The following is a 17,575-nucleotide window of genomic DNA, read 5'->3' on the forward strand; positions in this document are numbered from 1 at the left end:
TAAAGTATCTTTATTATGTTGAATACAAATATTTCACTAATTTTATATATTTAATCTATAATTCTGTATTAAAATAATTAGTTTCACATTCTTTCTTGATATTATAATTATTGGAATAAATTTGATAAATTTCTGGAGAGAATATTTTCAACCTGTCATATTTCCCCCACAGGCTAGTAAGCTTACAATGAATGCATCTTATGGATGGCAAGACAATGGGATTTATTGATACCTGACAAATAGACAGATAGATAGATAACAGACAATGGTAGATAGATAGATAAATAGATAGATAAGCATTTTTATAGGTAGATGATAGACACATACACACATCATATATAATAAAGAGGTAATATGCAAATTAACCCTCACGCCCTTGCATCACAAGATGGCCACCCCACATTGTCACAAGATGGCTGCCCCCATGTTGTCACAAGATGGCTGGCAGGGGAGGGCAATTGGGGGTGACTGGGCCTGCAGGGGAGGGCAGTTGGGAGTGACCAGGCCTGCAGGGGAGGGCAGTTGGGGGTGACCAGGCCTGCAGGGGAGGGAAGTTGGGGGTGATCAGGCCAGCACGGGAGCAGTTAGGTGTCAATCATGCCAGCAGGGGAGTGGTTAGGAGACAGCAGTCCTGGATTGTGAGAGGGATATCCGACTGCTGGTTTAGGCCCGATCCCGCAGGGGTCCCAGATTGGAGAGGATGCAGGCTGGGCTAAGGAACATCCCTCCAGTGCATGAATTTCATGCACCAGGCCTCTAGTATACTCATAAATTTGGGCATTACATCTTTTTAAAAAATAAATCTTTATTTTTGAAAGCATTATATATGTCCCCTTCCCCCCTACCCCCCATTGCCCTCTCACATCCCTCCCTTCCCAAGCCTTCATGGACATTACATCTTGATTGGCAACTGTCTCTTCAGAAATTACTACATAATGTGCTCTGAAGATTAGGGTGAAGACTACATATTCTAAAGATAATATTAATTACACATTAATTATACCCTACATTCATATGTCATTTGTTTTATTAAACTTTTTACTTTAAGAAAAATGTAGATTTGCATATGTTTGTAAGAAATTAGTCCTTTTACTAGTTTTCCCCAATAGTAACTTCATATAAAACTCTAGAATCATATCATAAAACTGTAGTATCATAAAACCAGAATATTAATATTAATACAGACAAGATACAGAGCAGTTTCATCATCAAAGGCATCTCTCCCATTGCCTTTTACAGTATATCCACACACACACTTCTCCCACACTATGCCCATTTCTATAACTTTGCCATTTCAAGGATTTTATATAAATGAAATCTTGCAGTATGTAACCTTTTGGTGACTGGTTTTTTTTACTCAGCATAATTCCTAGAGATTTATTTAAGTTGTGTGCCTCAATTTTTTTTTCTTTTTTGTTGCTAAGTAGCATTTCATTGTATAGATGTACTGAAGTGTGTTTAACTATTCACCCATTAAAGGATGTTTGGGTTTTTCCATATTCCATTTTTTGACTCATGAATAAACTGTGATGAATATATTTGTACAGATTTTTGTATAAATCTAAGTTTTTATTTCTTTGAGATAAATATACCAAAGTTCAATTGCTGAGTCATAGGGCAGTTAGTTGCATGTTAACTTTTATAAGAAACTGCCAGACTACTTTTTTTGTTGTTGTTTCTTAATCCTCATCTGAGGATATTTTTCCCCATTGTTTTTCAGAGAGGGTGGAAGAGATGGGGATGGGGGAGAGAGAGAGAGAGAAAAACATTCATATGAGAGAGACACATCAACTGATTGCCTCATGCACACTTCCTGACTGGGGATGGTGCGTGAACCCCCAACCCTTCCGTCAATAGGCCAACACTCTACCCACTGAGAAAATTAGTCAGGGCCCAAACTACTTTTGAGAATGGCTGTAGCATTCTCACCATAAACGTATTAGTTTCCGGCTTCTCCGAATTCTCACCAGCATATGGTATTGTTATATATATATATTGGCATTAGCCATTCTGCTAGGTAAGTAGCGTTACCTCATGGTTTTAAATTACATTATCCTGATGGCTAATGATGTTGATCTTTTTATGGGCTTATTATCTGTCTACCCTTACAGCAACATATTTCATCATGTATTTTTCTCATTATCTAATTCATTTTTTTAATTCTTGAATTTTGAGACTTTTTAAAAGTACATTCTAGATATTAGTCTTTTATCAGATATGTGGTTTGAAAATATTTTCTTCCATCTGGAAACTGTATTTTCATCCTCTTTACATGGGTGTTCACAGACCAATCTTTAATTTAGATAATATACAATTTATTATTTTTTCTCTTATGGATAGTGTGCTTGGTGTCAAGAATATTTTAGGTACTCTAGGGCTGATGCCTTTTCACAGAAATTTTAGAATAATCTTCCTTATGCATACTTTCTGGGGTTATGATAAAATCTGCATAAAACATATAGATCAATTTATGAAGAACTGATATCTTCACTTTTAATTATTCTGAACTTAGAGTCTTCTTTCATCAGTGTTACATGATTTGAAACATAGAGATCCTGCACCTATTTTGTTAGGTGTATACATTAGTAGTTAACTTTTTGGAGTAATTGTAAATGGTATTTTGTTTTCATTTTGACTAACATTGTTTAAATTTCTCCAATTGTCCAATGGTTTTCTTCTTTCTTGCTCTCCTAATTCTAAGGAGGACTATATGACCATTCACTTTTAGGCAATGCTTAGCCTTCTATGGCCATTTCTTCCTTATTCTAAAGAGTTTATAATGGAAAATGGAAAACAGAAAGGCATGACATTTTCTAAGTTTTTATATAGCCATATTGTTTGTGAGAGTGAGGTTCAAACAAATGTGGATGACATAGACTAACAGACAAAATAGAAACTTAGATGCCAAATAATAACTCAAGTATATCAGCCATTTGAAACTGTGGCCTCTGTAGTTTGAAATGATGCATTTATATCTGCATAAATTTTTAAGCACCCCCATTATTATATGTGCATGTATATCTAAAATACATGTGGTAAATTATATAGCAATATATTATGAAATAAGAACAAAATATCTCAGCATTTTTTAATGAACAAGATAAACAAATAGAAATCCCACATTATTCTCTTATTTCAAAGAATTACTTGCATACTCAAGTTTTAAGGTCACTTTTGAGATTACAAGTTTAATAACCATATTCAAAAGGCGGTTAGCTAAGGGGCCTCTCATGCTATAAAGCAGTGATGGCGAACCTTTTGAGCTCGGTGTGTCAGCATTTTGAAAAGCCCTAACTTAACTCTGGTGCCGTGTCACATATAGAAATTTTTTGATATCTGCAACCATAGTAAAACAAAGACTTATATTTTTGATATTTATTTTATATATTTAAATGCCATTTAACAAAGAAAAATCAACCAAAAAAATGAGTTCGCGTGTCACCTCTGACACGCGTGTCATAGGTCGCCATCACTGCAAGGGATGTCTCAAGTTTTGTGTTCCTAGCTTAATCTTGTTTAATATTTTTATTGATATGTTTTCATGTCTCCTTTTGTAAATATCCAATCTACTATGCACACATGAGTGCAGTGATCTTTATAAGTTTAGGGCCATTCTTTCTCTTATGAAAATTTTTACAATGGCTTTCTGTAGCACATAGAATGCAAACTCAAAATCCTTTATGGCAGCCTACATGGTTTGGTCCAGTCTCACTCTCTTCCTTTATCAGTGGTTCTCACCTTCTGGCCCTTTAAATATAGTTCCTCATGTTGTGACCCAACCATAAAATTATTTTCGTTGCTACTTCATAACTGTAATGTTGCTTCTGTTATGAATTGTAATGTAAATATCTGATATGCAAGATGGTCGTAGGTGACCCCTGTGAAAGGGTCGTTCAACCGCCAAAGAGGTCGTGACCCACAGGTTGAGAACCGCTGCTTTATTTCTTGTTGACATCTTCCGTGTCATCTTTACAGTTCTGGCTTCAGCCTTTTTCTCAGACATGCTGCACTCTCCATCCTTGGCCTGCACTAAGATTTTCCCAGATATTTCTTTTGTTGCCTCTTGCAATTCAACATAAAGGTCCCAGATTAAATGTGAGTTCCTTTATTTTGTCTTCCTTAAATTCTCAGTTCATAGTAGAGTTTGTCTATCTTCCATCTCCTATTTCCTATTATCCTCTGTCACAGCACCCTGTCCCCTCATTACACTACCACAAGTGAAAATTATTTTGTTTGCCCATTCTCTTGTTTTTGCTTTACATCTCTTTCCCCTAAGTGACTATAAGTTATATGAGGGTGGGGTCCTTATCTCTCTTGTTCATTTCTGCACACCATAAAATGGACTAAACAGATCTGTGATGATTAATGAAAGAATATTGAAGATATATAAGAAGGAATAAAACTGGGAATTATGTTTAAATGTGTATTTGACTTCAAAAAACAATTGTGTATATTTTCCCACAAATAGTGGAGGATCTTGCAGTTTTTCTTGACTGCATATTTACTATGAACCAGCACTGACATGGCTGAAAAATTAAAGCGAAAAGTTATGGCCAGAACCAGGGAGGTGATAGCTTTAGTGTATTATGCTCTCTTTAGACAGTGCCTAAGGTACTGTGTTCCATTTGGGTGCACCTCTCTCTGTCTCTCTGTCTTTCTCTCTTGCTTCAGTATTTTTTTGTTATTGTTTTTCACTAGGGCATCATTTGTATTCAATAAAATTCACCCATTTTAAGTGTAGTTTGATCGGCCTTGGTAATTGTACAACATCATGACTTTCGAGACACAGAACAGTTATTAGGGTGATATTTTAAAAGGTAGCATCAATTATTTGAAATATATATGGAAAAAGATCAAGATTATAGAGTGATTAATACTTATGCATGATGGAACTGATGGGAGTAATGGGGCATGTTTTGACTTGGAGAAAATGCAAGAGTGAAATGTGATAATGTTTTGAAGGACCATCATTTGAAAAAAAAGGAATTAAATGAATTTTTAATGTACATAAGGAGTAAAATAATGATTAATATGTGAAGATTAAAGATAGGTAAATTTTAGCTTAACCACGGTGAAGATGTTTTAGAAATTAATGCATTACAAAGTAATAAGCTTCCCATAGATGTGAGTACCTAGCCAAGAGTTAAATATGTCAAGAAGTTTATAGAAAAATTTCTTAACTTGGATGGAGATTAGAGAACATGATTTCTAAACTGGCTCTTATAAAATCGGTTGAATGAATGAGATCATGAAGGTTGGGAAGGGCAGGCAGTAGAATACTCAAGGAAGAAGCAGGATTTGAGTTAACGTAGGGAGGCCTTAGAGATTTCAATTTGTCACAAAGAAAGGTAGGTAGAAGTAATATTCGGAAGAAAAAGTGTTAGAAATGCAAAGGTATGCAACAACACATTTCAAACCAGGTTAGATTGTTCTAAATAACCACTTGGATTTTATGGATCACAGACCATTGAAATAGAAAGGAAAAAAAAAAGTGTCCTCTTACATTGTTTTTCTTATTTTCTTTATTCATAAAATGGATTTAAATGTAAAAGGAAAAAGATTTTTATCTACTTGCACAAACTCCCTGGTCTCTTAAGCAGGACTAATGATCTTAAATGTATAAATAGCATACAGCTACAAACAAATATATATTTTTCATTTGAAAACATCATGTAGGTTTGCTTTTCTTTCAGGCAGATAATGGGCCTTTTTCCCTCAAAGTTCAACCGACAAGGAAGAGGCAGATTTTTCTCTATAATTTGCTATTATCCTAAAACTCAAAAGCAAACCCAAATGCCATCAGTGGCTATAAACTGTGATGTGTTTGAAAATGGAAATTTGACCACTTCAAATAGCAAAATCTTCATTTCCATTAGAGCTTTATGAACTGTCTGATTGTAGATCAGGATAAAACATACACTTTTTTATAGCCTGCTATGATGCACTAGGCAAGATGATGAAAACAAAGGCAATTATTTGTACTAGAAATAGCATATATCATTAAGCATTTTATTCATGAATATAGCCACATTGGTTCACCTTGCCTATTGCTGGATTTATACCCTCAAATGTATAGAGAGGCCTTCTATTTTAGCTAGGAGATTTGTCCTTGGGAATATTATGTTTATCTTTTAATTATACACTTAAAATACAATATTTTAAACCACCAACATTCAATAAACTAAATAGTCAATTAATTTGGTAATTATCTTCCCCATCAACTCACAAAGAAACTACCCATTAAAAAACACACACAAATACTACTATATGTAATACTTCAAATAATAAAGAATTAAAAAAACAAAAACAAAAAACACAGATATGTTATTTCTCATTACTTTAGCCAAGGAAAATAAAGACAAAGGTTAAACAAATTCTTTTCATACAATTAAACACAGATAAGAAGCAAAGTTTAGTAGATCTTTCAGAATTGACAAAGTAATGAAATATTTTATTAGAAACTAGAAGCCTGGTGTATGAAAATCATGCACTCAGGAGGGGAGGGGAGTCCCTGAGCCTGGCCTGCACCCTCTCATAGTCCGGGAGCCCTCAGCGGATGTCCGACTGCCATGGAGGTGGGAGAGGCTCCTACCACTGCCACTGTTCTTGCCAGCCATGAGCCTAGCCCTAGCCTCTGGCTGAGTGGCACTGACCACCAGGGGGCAGCTCCTGTGTTGAGTGGGATTGGGCTGAAACCAGCTCTCTGACATCCCTGGAGGGGTCCTGGATTGTGAGAGGGCACAGGCCAGGCCTAGGGACCCCAGTGGTGCATGATCAGGGCTGGGGAGCGATGCGGGAGGTTGGCCAGCCAGAGAGGGACCACAGGAGGGCTCCAGGACATATCCGGCCCATCTCGTTCAGTCCTGATCGGCCAGACCTCAGCAGCAAGCTAACCTACAGGTCAGAGTATCTGATGGTCAGTGCACACCATAGCAACTGGTTGACCAGTCAACTGTCTGCCCCCTGGTGGTCAGTGCATGTCATAGCGAGTGGTTGAGAGGCCTTAGTATCTTATTAGCATACTACGTTTTGATTGGTTGAACAGATGACCGGATGACCAGACACTTAGCATATAAGGCTTTTATTATATAAGATAAGGACCTAAATATGGTTTTGAAAAATTTTCAAATGAAAAAGTATTATTCAAAAAATAAAAATGTAACTGAAAGTTATTGTGAATCTCCAAGCTAGTCAACCTAGAATAAATCTAGGCTATTTTATTTTCCTCATGGAGATAAAAACAAAGTAAGTAGAAAGGCTCCTTTTTTTTTTTTTTTTTTTTTGAGGAAACTGACAACAAATATTTCCTAGTGGAACAGAAATGCTTGCCCAGACTGTTGGGATAAATGAGCATTATGAAAACAAGTTTACTGAAATATTTCTCCTTTTTTATAGCTTAGAAACCCATGCTTTAAAGGGTAGGTAGGATCTTTCTTTTTCAAGATGCAAGACATTCATGTACTTAAATCTTAAATGTAGGGGGGGTTTCTTTGTGATCCTTGTTGTCTGGATGTTGGTCATCCAAGCTTGCTAGTGATTTTGTCTTATTATTGTAGGCTCAGGAATATTCAGATCTGTGTGATCTCTGGTGCTTTTTCTTGCGCGTTAGAGTTGTAATATGCCCACTTGGGGCAGATTTGGAGATTGAGTCTACCACTTTTCAGCTCTGTTACTTTGGACAAGTTTCTTAACTTTGCTGAGTTTCAGGTTTTCACCATGACATGGGTTACTGCTACCACTTTAGGAGGATTGATGTAAAGATTACAGAGAATGCATGTAAAGCATCTGATGCAGTGTCAGGTTGACATAAAAACTGACACAAAACAAAGGAAAACTAGCATATTTATTATTGGGGAAGAGAAAATTAGAAAATCATCATCATGTTTGGGAGGGATGAATGTGATTCATTGGTTGTTTGTTTGTTCAAACCTGAGAAATACTAGATTCAGCTGTATTGAGATCTTCTAAACTCTTGACTCCAAATATGCTCATCTTCATTCACTTGTTAGTCATTCATTCAACAAGCCCCTGTTAAGTGCCCACTGTGGTTCAAGTAGTACTTTAAATCCTAAGTATTCAAAGATGACTGACTAGAAGAGAGGTTAGTCCAACTCTCCATGTGATCCCTCCCATTCCAATGGGGGAGACAGATTCATAAACAAGGATATATTAAGTGCTTTTGTGGCGGCCCAGGCAAAGTACTATGAGAAACTAAGGAGCAAGCATTGAAATCCTCCTAGAAAAGTCAGTGAAATTTCTAAGCAGAGGTGAAACTTGAGTTGAATTTTTAGAGATAAGAAGCTGTTTGCCAGGCAGATAATGTGAGGAATATTCCTGGAAAACACCAGAATATGCCCAAGGAGGAAGTTGAGGAAGATCCTAGCATGTGAGGGGGAGCACACATGGCTGAGTATAATTGCTATCGCATGGTGGGAGTATTAGAAAATGAATTTTTAAAAGTAGGTAGAGATGCTTATACTATTCCATGGAAACAAAGGTGACCCTGGAAGATATTAAGCAAGAATTAGATACCAGACTTGCATTATACAAAGATCTATTGGTGTCAGTTTTGAGCATGTAATTGATTGTTGGGAAGTAGATGTAAAAAGACCAATCAGAAGTCACAAAAATCTATTCTTGATAATTTAGTATTGCAATGACTGTTAATCCAATCAAATGAACTTTTGCATATTAACACTATATAACTGCCTGAAATAATGAAAGTGGTCACTGTGGCTTCAAACAATTTTTATGTCACCCTCCCTTAAATTCTTTTGTTTTATGTAGCAAAAAAAACCCCTATACAGTGATATGAAGAATCAAATATATAGCTGTAATTTTATGTCTAAGTTTTTTTCTTCTGCAAACTTATTTTGCTATGTGTGTAATTATATTATGCAAATGTGCACAATATAAAAGCATTTTTAAATAATAAAACAAATATCCAAGTACACAACAGCTACTTTAAGAAATAAAGTTTACCAACACTTTTTAAAGCCACTTGTGTGCCTTCCCTGTCACATTCTCCCTCAGACCTGTTATCTCTATTATCTGGGATTTTGCACACTTTTTCCTTTATTTTTCATAAGAACTTTGTATATTTTTCATTCCTTTGTAATTTTTTTTCCCTCTGCCCCCATGCCAACCTAAGACAAGATTAAGAGTTGTAGTGTCTACCCTAGGTCTGATTGACATACACGAGATTATTCCCCATTTGGTATTACATAGCACAGAGTTGGTGAGGTGAAAGCACATTTTATGTTAGCACAGACTCAAAAAAAAACTTGGAGCACTGGATTGCACATATGTTATCTTTGAACTGCTGCCAAATCATAAAAGAATGTAGAGATATGAAAACTATTATGCCAAGTGAAATATTGTCATTAAGATTATACATTTTTTGGTGTCAGTCATTTATATATTTTTTGAAATAATTTTGACTATCTGAAATACTGCTCCAAGGTTCCAAATACACTTTCTAGGTCAATAGTAACTATTTTTCTAGGTCTTCTTTGAGTAGGATATTTTATATAAAGCAGTTCTGTTAAATAGTGCCCAGCACAAAGTACTCAAGAAATGTTGGCTCACAGTGTTGTTGCTGTTATTATTGTTGCCACCTTTACTCCTTTAGTGATATTCTACTATTCTATTGAAAAAAAAATGCAGTGATGGGAGATGTCACTGTATAATATTGGGAAACTTTGCTTCATTAATGTATAATACCTTACAGTATTGTGATATTTTGCCTATTGGTAGGATTTCAGTGACCCTCGGATTAAATTTTTTGCAACCTTTCTCTCTTTCCATTTCAATCAATGTAACCATCCCTATTAGAGAATCCTTTTCATAGTATTTAAGTTATGAAAGCAGCAGTGGTAGACATTACTACTGCTCATCAATATCTCTATTCTTTCTGAGCTCACTGAGTTAGGCCTACCATGCCTCTAGGTAGGGTCACATAACTGATTCTGGCCTTGAAATGTGTCCGTTTTGGTGGAGGCGATGAAAAGCCTCTGCATGATTCTCCAATCTTCATTTTCTCAGTAGTAATCATAGAAATTGTATATTGAGAGGGTGGATCAGCAAGATTGAACACCTTAGGCTGTTATGTTGCCACAATGAGGACAGCTGCCCAGGAGGGTAACCTGACCTATAGTACATTTTGCATGAACTAGAAATAAATTATGTATTAAGCCACTGAGATTATGAGGTTGTTTGTTACCTAGTCTGCCTTGACTAATACAAAGTACTACTTTATTTTTCATGCACAACTAAGGCTGGCATTCTTGTCTTGAAGAAAAAGAGCACATTACTCATTTTAAAGGACTATCACCGTGCTTGTACTAAAAGGATGAAAACATGGGAGATAAATATTTATTGCTGTTGGCGTTTACTTGCTTTTATTCAGTATTCTGATAGCTGTTTCTAGATATTTAAATACATATACATAAACAAACATATTAATCTCTAATTCTTTTGACATCACAAGTGAAGTAATCTAGATGATGATGATGATGATATGGCTATGATTTATGAAAATAGGACCTTATTTGGTATCTAACAGCAAACTAAACCGGATTAGTTCGTGGATCGTAAATTATTGTGGGTAGAAAACTCTTTTGTTTAGAATTGAACAAACCACAATAAATATTGATTGGAAAGAGTTTGTGTTAGGTAGCCTAAACTAAGCTATGCTGCAGGAACAGTCTCAAAACAAGTGACTAACAACAAATTTACTACTCATTTGTATATATTCACTCTAAGCTGAGCATGGCTATGTTCTGAATCATTTTCATTATGGAATCCAAGCTGAAGGAGCAGTTGATATCTGGAACATTGCTGGTCCTGTGGAAGGAAGGAAAGAGATTATTAGAATCACATGATCACCTCTCTTAGAAGTGTCACACATACCCTTACTCATATTCCACTGGATAAAGCAAGTCATATGGCCAAATATGATTCATTGGGGTAGGGTAGATAATTCTTCACAAGAAAGGGCAATGAGTATTTTGTACAGTAATGCAATCTAGCCCATGGTTAAGCAGAAGTTTGTAAGGCTAGGGATAGGATCAGAAAGGTAAGCCTTTTGGCATTACCAAGAGTACATAGTGTCAGCAATGATTTTAGATAATTGGATGGTTGAGAACAATGAAGAGTATAATAGAGGAGTCTGTTTGAGAGCCTGATCTCAATCCCACACTGACATCAGAAAATAGGAAGCCCATGAGAGTAGGACTGGAAAAAAAAGGCACCAGATGAATATTTACAAGATTAAGACCAAAAACTGAAGGTGTATTTTCAGTTTTGAGTTAAAACTTAAAAAAAAAGAAACGTACTCCTGAAACCTATATAATTTTATTAAACAATATCATCACAGTAAATTCAATTTAAAAGTGTTAAAAATATAAATAGAAATTTAAAAAACCTTTATATTAGAAATAATTTCAAATATAGTCATAAATAGAATAACAATGAATCCATTATATACCTATTATTCATATTCAACAATTATTAAAGTATGACCAATTTTATTTTATTGCTCTCATTCACAAATTCCTGGTCAGATTACTTTGGATCAGTTACTAAAAAATTACCAACAGATTGGGGTAAACTGTATTTTCAGAAAAGGCCACAATATATTCTGTTCTACAACTCAATGAAGAGAATGTGGTGAAGTGACTGAAGAAATTTTTTTTTAAAATGCATCTCATTTATTTAGATGTTTAAGCTCTCGCACTAAATTTTTACAAGCCTGTGAACACTGACAAATTATTTCTCCCACAGAACTGTAACCACACATTCCCAAACACTATAAATATATGGTTGAACTAACATCAATACATATCACCATTTTATCAATTACATAATAAAACAAATTATCAAGTATCCAAATATTAAGTTACACAGCTCAAAAGGCATATAAAATATTAGATGTCTGCTCAATTCATTAGCAGAAACCCACTTCTTTTTTTGCAAGAGGCTGGGAAGGAAAAAGAAAATCACACTTCAAACAAAAATAAGTTGGTAAACTTCAGAATGTATGAAATAAATACAAGAATTCAGAATTTTTATGATTAAGAATTGTTTTAGTTACAATAAAGCATGTCTACCTTTAAAAAAATATTTACCAAAGAGCATATTCTACATGTTCCACACAAGACAAAAGCAACATTTTACTAAAAATACTGAATAGCCCCCTCTCATTCTTTTCTCAGGCCCTTCCTATAGGTTGCACACTAAGTGCAAACATTAAAATTAACTGTAAGGCTTTTTGTCTGGAGACATTAAAGACATGTGGTTCTATACAATGCAGATTTTCAAAATGGAAGCTTTCCATAACAGCACAAAATGAGATTTATAGAAAGACATTAAATAATAACAAAGACTTTGTATAAAAATCAAAAAGTTGAGCAAACCTGATGTGTACTTGTATGAATGTGGGAGATGTAAACATAAAGTGAGCAGGCAAATAACCATATAGGCTCTACTTTCTATGTTTGAAATGACTGAAGGGATAAACCACATAAGGTCCAGAGTGATCTTTCTAAATCTTTTATATATCAGTGAGATTCTGACATGGGAATAGACTTAAAGACATAACTCAATACTGCATGATTTCAGGAAAAGTGAATTGGTACAAATGATAAGCAGATTTTAAATGCTGAACAGTAAGAATCTTTTGCCAAGTGTCAAAATAGGTTGATCATAACCCAAACATAGAGGCTGCAATTCCGTCAAGCTTGTGGTCTGGTAAAACTGATTTTCAACCCTCTTTTGGAAGCTTCATTACTCACCAAGCCAACATGGCGGCTAATACATATGACAAATTAGGCCCTATCTCAAGTTCCGCTTTCAAGGCAATGGCATCAGGCACCCGTTTTATTGAATGCAACAGCTGTTTCTATGACCACTGGACTCTTTGAAGCGCAGCCGCATTTTAGGACGATACGTCTCCAAATACAGAAGTTGCTTGCTGTGAAACGCTCCACGCCGCTTTTGTCTTATGAACCGTACTGCATCTTCCTATTTCATTCCACCTTCGATTAATTCTAGGGCAGCAAGCACCGGAGCTCTTCCAAGGCCTGCAACACAATGTACAGCAATACAACAACCAGGTTCTTCACGAAACTTAATTTTTACAAGACTTAACCAATCATCAACAATCTGGTTGGACGGTGGTGCACCATCATCGAAAGGCCAATCAAGAACTTGGATGCCTTCTTTCTCCACCAGAGTAGTGTCATAAGTTGCTTCACATACTCTGACTGTTGTGGTAACGCCATACTTCTTAAGTCCCTCTATGAATTTGTTTAAGGTCGCATTGGTCGGATTGTGTGTCATAAGAAATCTCATGTTCTTGTATGTGACTTCCACAGGAGCTGGGCGGTTCATTCGAGTCATGGTAATTTAGTTAAAAAACACTCAATAAAGTTATGAAAGAATTTAAAAATTGAACACAGAAATGATGCAAAGAAACTGAGTCTACTTCAATATACTCCACTGGAAATTCTCAGTGCTCTGAGTGAAGTTGGGAGTAATGGGAAATGACATGAACCTCCTTACAAGAAGCAGCAGTTCTTCAATCCAGTCATACTGAGGCAATAGAAAGGAGGTGCCCTGAGGTGTACCCCATCCAGGTCAGAACTCTTGTAAAATGCTCTGCAGTTTTCAGTTCAACACGTCTGCGTCCAGGTTAACCACTCATATGGGGGCTTCTTGGTGGAGCAGTAATGAATTTCTGCAGTTCACTTGTCTGCATAGCGGTCATGCTGTGCCTGGCAATAATCTCCACTGCCCTTCAGAAACTCCATAAATGTGTGACCACGAACACCACAGAACTGAGGAATATGTTTACTCATTGAAGATTGTGGCCTAATCATACAGCCGGTCCCGAGGCGGAGGCGACCCAGACAGCGGCGGTGGAGATGGCTGCAGGGCAGGGGGAGGCAGTGGTAGCAGCAGGGCAGCGGAGGCAGTGATGACAGCGGCGGGGGCACCAAGCTACCATGCAGTGAACCGCTCCGGAGAGCCCACTGCCGAGCCGGTCCGCAGTCCATGGGGCCAATAGGCTCTCTATCTCTTTCAAGAATCATACCTCAAGGGCTCGGAGCTGGCACATAAATCTGTCTCCCCTGAAATCATAAAGCTGGAAAGACTATGTGGAGATAGAGAGATATGTCCAAATTGTCCCAGTTTTTCCATTTCTCAGCTGTTTCAGTCTTTTTAGCCAAGCACCACCTTGTAAATTTGTGAGCCTTCGAAAAAATCTAGACCCCAGGCTTTGAGCTCCCCTAACAGACACTAAATGAACTAAAGTAAGTAGTCCCAACCCAAAATACATATTTTGTTGTTTCAAGCCACAAAGTTTTGAAGTGGTTTGTTAGACAGTAATTGATAAAAACATCAAGGAAGGTATTCCACTTTACTTCAGCAGGTATTTTTAAAATTTCTACTTTGTTCTAGGCATTGTAGAAGGTACAGAGATTCAAAAGTAAACAAGATATGATTCATGCCATCCAGTAACTTATAGTTTAACAGTATTGCATATATGGTTATATATAAAACTAGAGGCCCAGTGCACCAAATTGCAGGAGACCCAGACCCGCAACACTGGCGAGAGTCCAGACCTGCCCCGCAGGACCTGCGGGCCCCACCTCTGCCGTGCCAGCCCTGCCAGCCCTGCCAGCCCTGCACGAGCCCCTTGAGCCCCACGCAAGCCCTGCCTTGCCACGTGAGCTGCAAGTACCGGCCTGCGAGAGGTGCTCCATGCACCTCCTGGTGACTGGTTGTTTGGTCGTTCTGCCATTACGGCGTGATGACCAAAGGCCTTTTATGATATAGACTAGAGGCCTGTTGCATGAAGAGATTCGTGCAATAGGCCTTCCCTTCCCCTGGCTGCTGGCACTGGTTTTCCTCCAGCACCCGGGACCCAGGCCTTCGCTCCGGTCCGGAGCCTCCCATCTTCGCTTTGCCACTTCTCGCCTATGTATGCAAATTAACTGCCATCTTTGTTGGGTTAATTTGCATACTCTCCTGATTGGCTGGTGAGTGTAGCAGAGGGACAATTTACATGTTTGTCTATTATTAGATAAGATAATATATAAGAGAATATATAATTTTAAGGGTTCTATGAAATAGAGCTGGTCTTAATAAAAAATATTCATCATTTATTATATATGTATTATATTGCCAGACATTATACTAGATGTTTTACATTATTTCACTAAGCCTGAAATGAGTCCCATTAAGTAAGCATTAGGAGCTGTAATCTTAAACTTGACCAAAATAAAATTCAGAGAAAATAAGTAAAGTGCTTGAGGTAATCTGGTAAGTAAATGGCAAAGCTGGAGTTTCTATCCAGCTGATGCCTGACAGTTGTGAATGCATATTGTTGTTTTTCTATAATAATGGACTCTTGCAAATTTTTTTGAAGAGTCAATTTCAGTTGAAGAAAGCAAGGTTTACTCATTTTCAAGTAAATTTTACCCCTGATTCTAAATAATATTTAAAATAGACTCTCTGTGGTCCACAGTGACTTGTTGGGATCCTCAGCAGTGCTTCAAGTCCCAGCAGCTAGGGACCAGGATAGGACAATGATGATGGGCTGGGCTGCACACACTCAGCTGTGGGGTCAAGTGCTGGTGCCTGGGTCATGGTAGGAGACAATTGCAGACATACATGTAGTAGTTGGGACCAGAGTCAGCAGTGAGGGCCAGGGCCAAATGAGGCTACAGCTGTGTGGGCCCTGGCTTTTGGTGTGCACTCCTGTGGTTGCAGAGTCTCACCAACAGCACTTGCACAGCAGTGGGAGCTGGTGATGGGAATTTGGGCTGGCGGAATGCAGGTGCACAGCTGAGGGGCTAGTTGCAAGCAAGCCCGGGAGTGCAGGTCAGTGACAATAAACAGACCAGAGCTGGGCCCACCTACAACTGTGGGGCTCCTGGCTGTCAGAGTGCACTACTATGACTGCAAGCTCTTACCATGGGTGCATGGCAGTGAGAGATGTCAGAGTCAGGAGCATAGGTGGGTGGAGGCTACTGCAGGTGAGCCCAGGAGTGCTGGCCAATGACAGAAGGTACAGTCATATCAGGGCCTGCACACAGCTGGGTGCACACAGTGTGGTGGAAGCTGGTGCCAGGCATCAGGCTGGCTGTGAGGTATACAGCTGGAGTGGCTAGTCCCAAGCACAATGGTGTGTCTGGAGGGGTGGTTCTGCCTCAGGGATCTAGATTGGCTTCCTGTGCAGCCACAGAGATGTGGATTGGCTGTAGATCTCAGACTCAGGTGAGAGTAGAGGGAGAGAGCTGGGAGGGATTCAGGGATCTGGCATCTGTAAAGACAAATACCTGTGGACACAACGTGATGAAATCAGTAGGGGCCATGGTAGCTGTGCTGACACCATTTTCTTCAGTGGTGAAAGCTGCTAGGTTCCTCTGCAGAGCAGATGACTATGAACCATTGTCACTCCTGCCAAGTGGTAGATACAGAGAGCCCCTGCTCTTCTGCCTTGCTCTTGGCCAGCTCTATAAGGCTGAACTTGGCTGATCTCTGGAAACCAGAGTGGTTCCTTCATCTGGTGCCCCGCAAGGCTTGAGAAGCCAGTTGCTCACCTCCCTTTTCCTTTCTAGCTGGGGCATTCCCTCTTGGCACTGAGCAGTATTGGCCTGCAGGGGGGGATGATGCAGAAAGAGTGAAGCTGTTCTACCTTCCATTTTTGTTCAGTTATTTTCAGATAATTTTGTTTCATTGTGCTGCTTGAGTTCTCTCTGAGCAATTTTTCTTCATGGATACCTGTCTAATTGTTTACCTTTGTGGCTATGGAGGCTGAGGTCTCCCACTCCACCATTTTGGCCCCTTTGCTTCTTTCTTGAAATGCTTTTCGTTATTTAGCTTTGAGGGACAGCATAATACCACAGTATTGTCTGCTTCACTGGCCTTTCCTTCCCAGTGTCCTTTGTTTGTACCCTCTGCCCCACCTCTAACACTGCAGGGGCCAGAGGCATGGCTTTCCCTCTTGTCTGTCCGTATACACTCCAGAGGTGAATTCTGTAGTCTCAGGCCTGTGGTGAATCTCAAATTGATCACCAGTGCTAACTTGGCATTCCCAGAGGCATGACTCCAAGGCTCTAAAAGTCAAAACATGGCCAAAGCAAAAGTTTATTCTCCTCTCCCCAAGGAAGTGTGTGCCTCCCCTATTCTTGCCTATTTGAGTAAATTTGCCCACATCTACTCATTCATCACCAAAAATCTTGTTATTTTCCTTTATTCCTCTCCTTATTGGTTCTATAGCCATCTCTTCTATAAGAATGTTCTGCAAACTCTACTTCCATATATATTTCAAATCCATCCACTTCTTTCCATTTCACCACCTCTTCCCTGGTTCAAGTCATCATCTTTTCTTGTTTGGACTACTGCAACAATCAGCTAACAAGTGTCTTGTTTTAAACCCTGATACTTCAATTTTCCCCACTGAAGCCTGAGAGAGGTTTTACAATCTTACACTGTACACATATTTCCTGGCTTAAGAACTTCCAGAAACTTCTAAGGGAACTAAGCTTATTTTTGCCTTTTAACC

General features: G+C 38.2%; 2 protein-coding genes across 2 annotated transcripts; both read right to left on the minus strand.

Moving 5' to 3' along the window:
- Positions 1–12,879: 12,879 nt before the first annotated feature.
- Positions 12,880–13,401, minus strand: LOC308522640 (protein tyrosine phosphatase type IVA 1-like; the record flags this gene model as incomplete). The annotated part of the gene is made up of 2 exons (XM_081096113.1): positions 12,880–12,993; positions 13,066–13,401. 2 exons carry the CDS (start codon positions 13,399–13,401, stop codon positions 12,880–12,882), a joined length of 450 nt encoding a protein of 149 aa, XP_080952239.1.
- A 344-nt stretch (positions 13,402–13,745) lies between these two features.
- On the minus strand, positions 13,746–13,880 carry LOC308522761 (uncharacterized protein; the record flags this gene model as incomplete). Its single annotated transcript, XM_081096326.1, has 1 exon — positions 13,746–13,880. One exon carries the CDS (start codon positions 13,878–13,880, stop codon positions 13,746–13,748), a length of 135 nt encoding a protein of 44 aa, XP_080952452.1.
- Positions 13,881–17,575: the final 3,695 nt, after the last annotated feature.

Source organism: Myotis nattereri, assembly GCF_964212035.1.
Source record: "Myotis nattereri genome assembly, chromosome: 7".
NCBI classification, from domain to species: domain Eukaryota; kingdom Metazoa; phylum Chordata; class Mammalia; order Chiroptera; family Vespertilionidae; genus Myotis; species Myotis nattereri.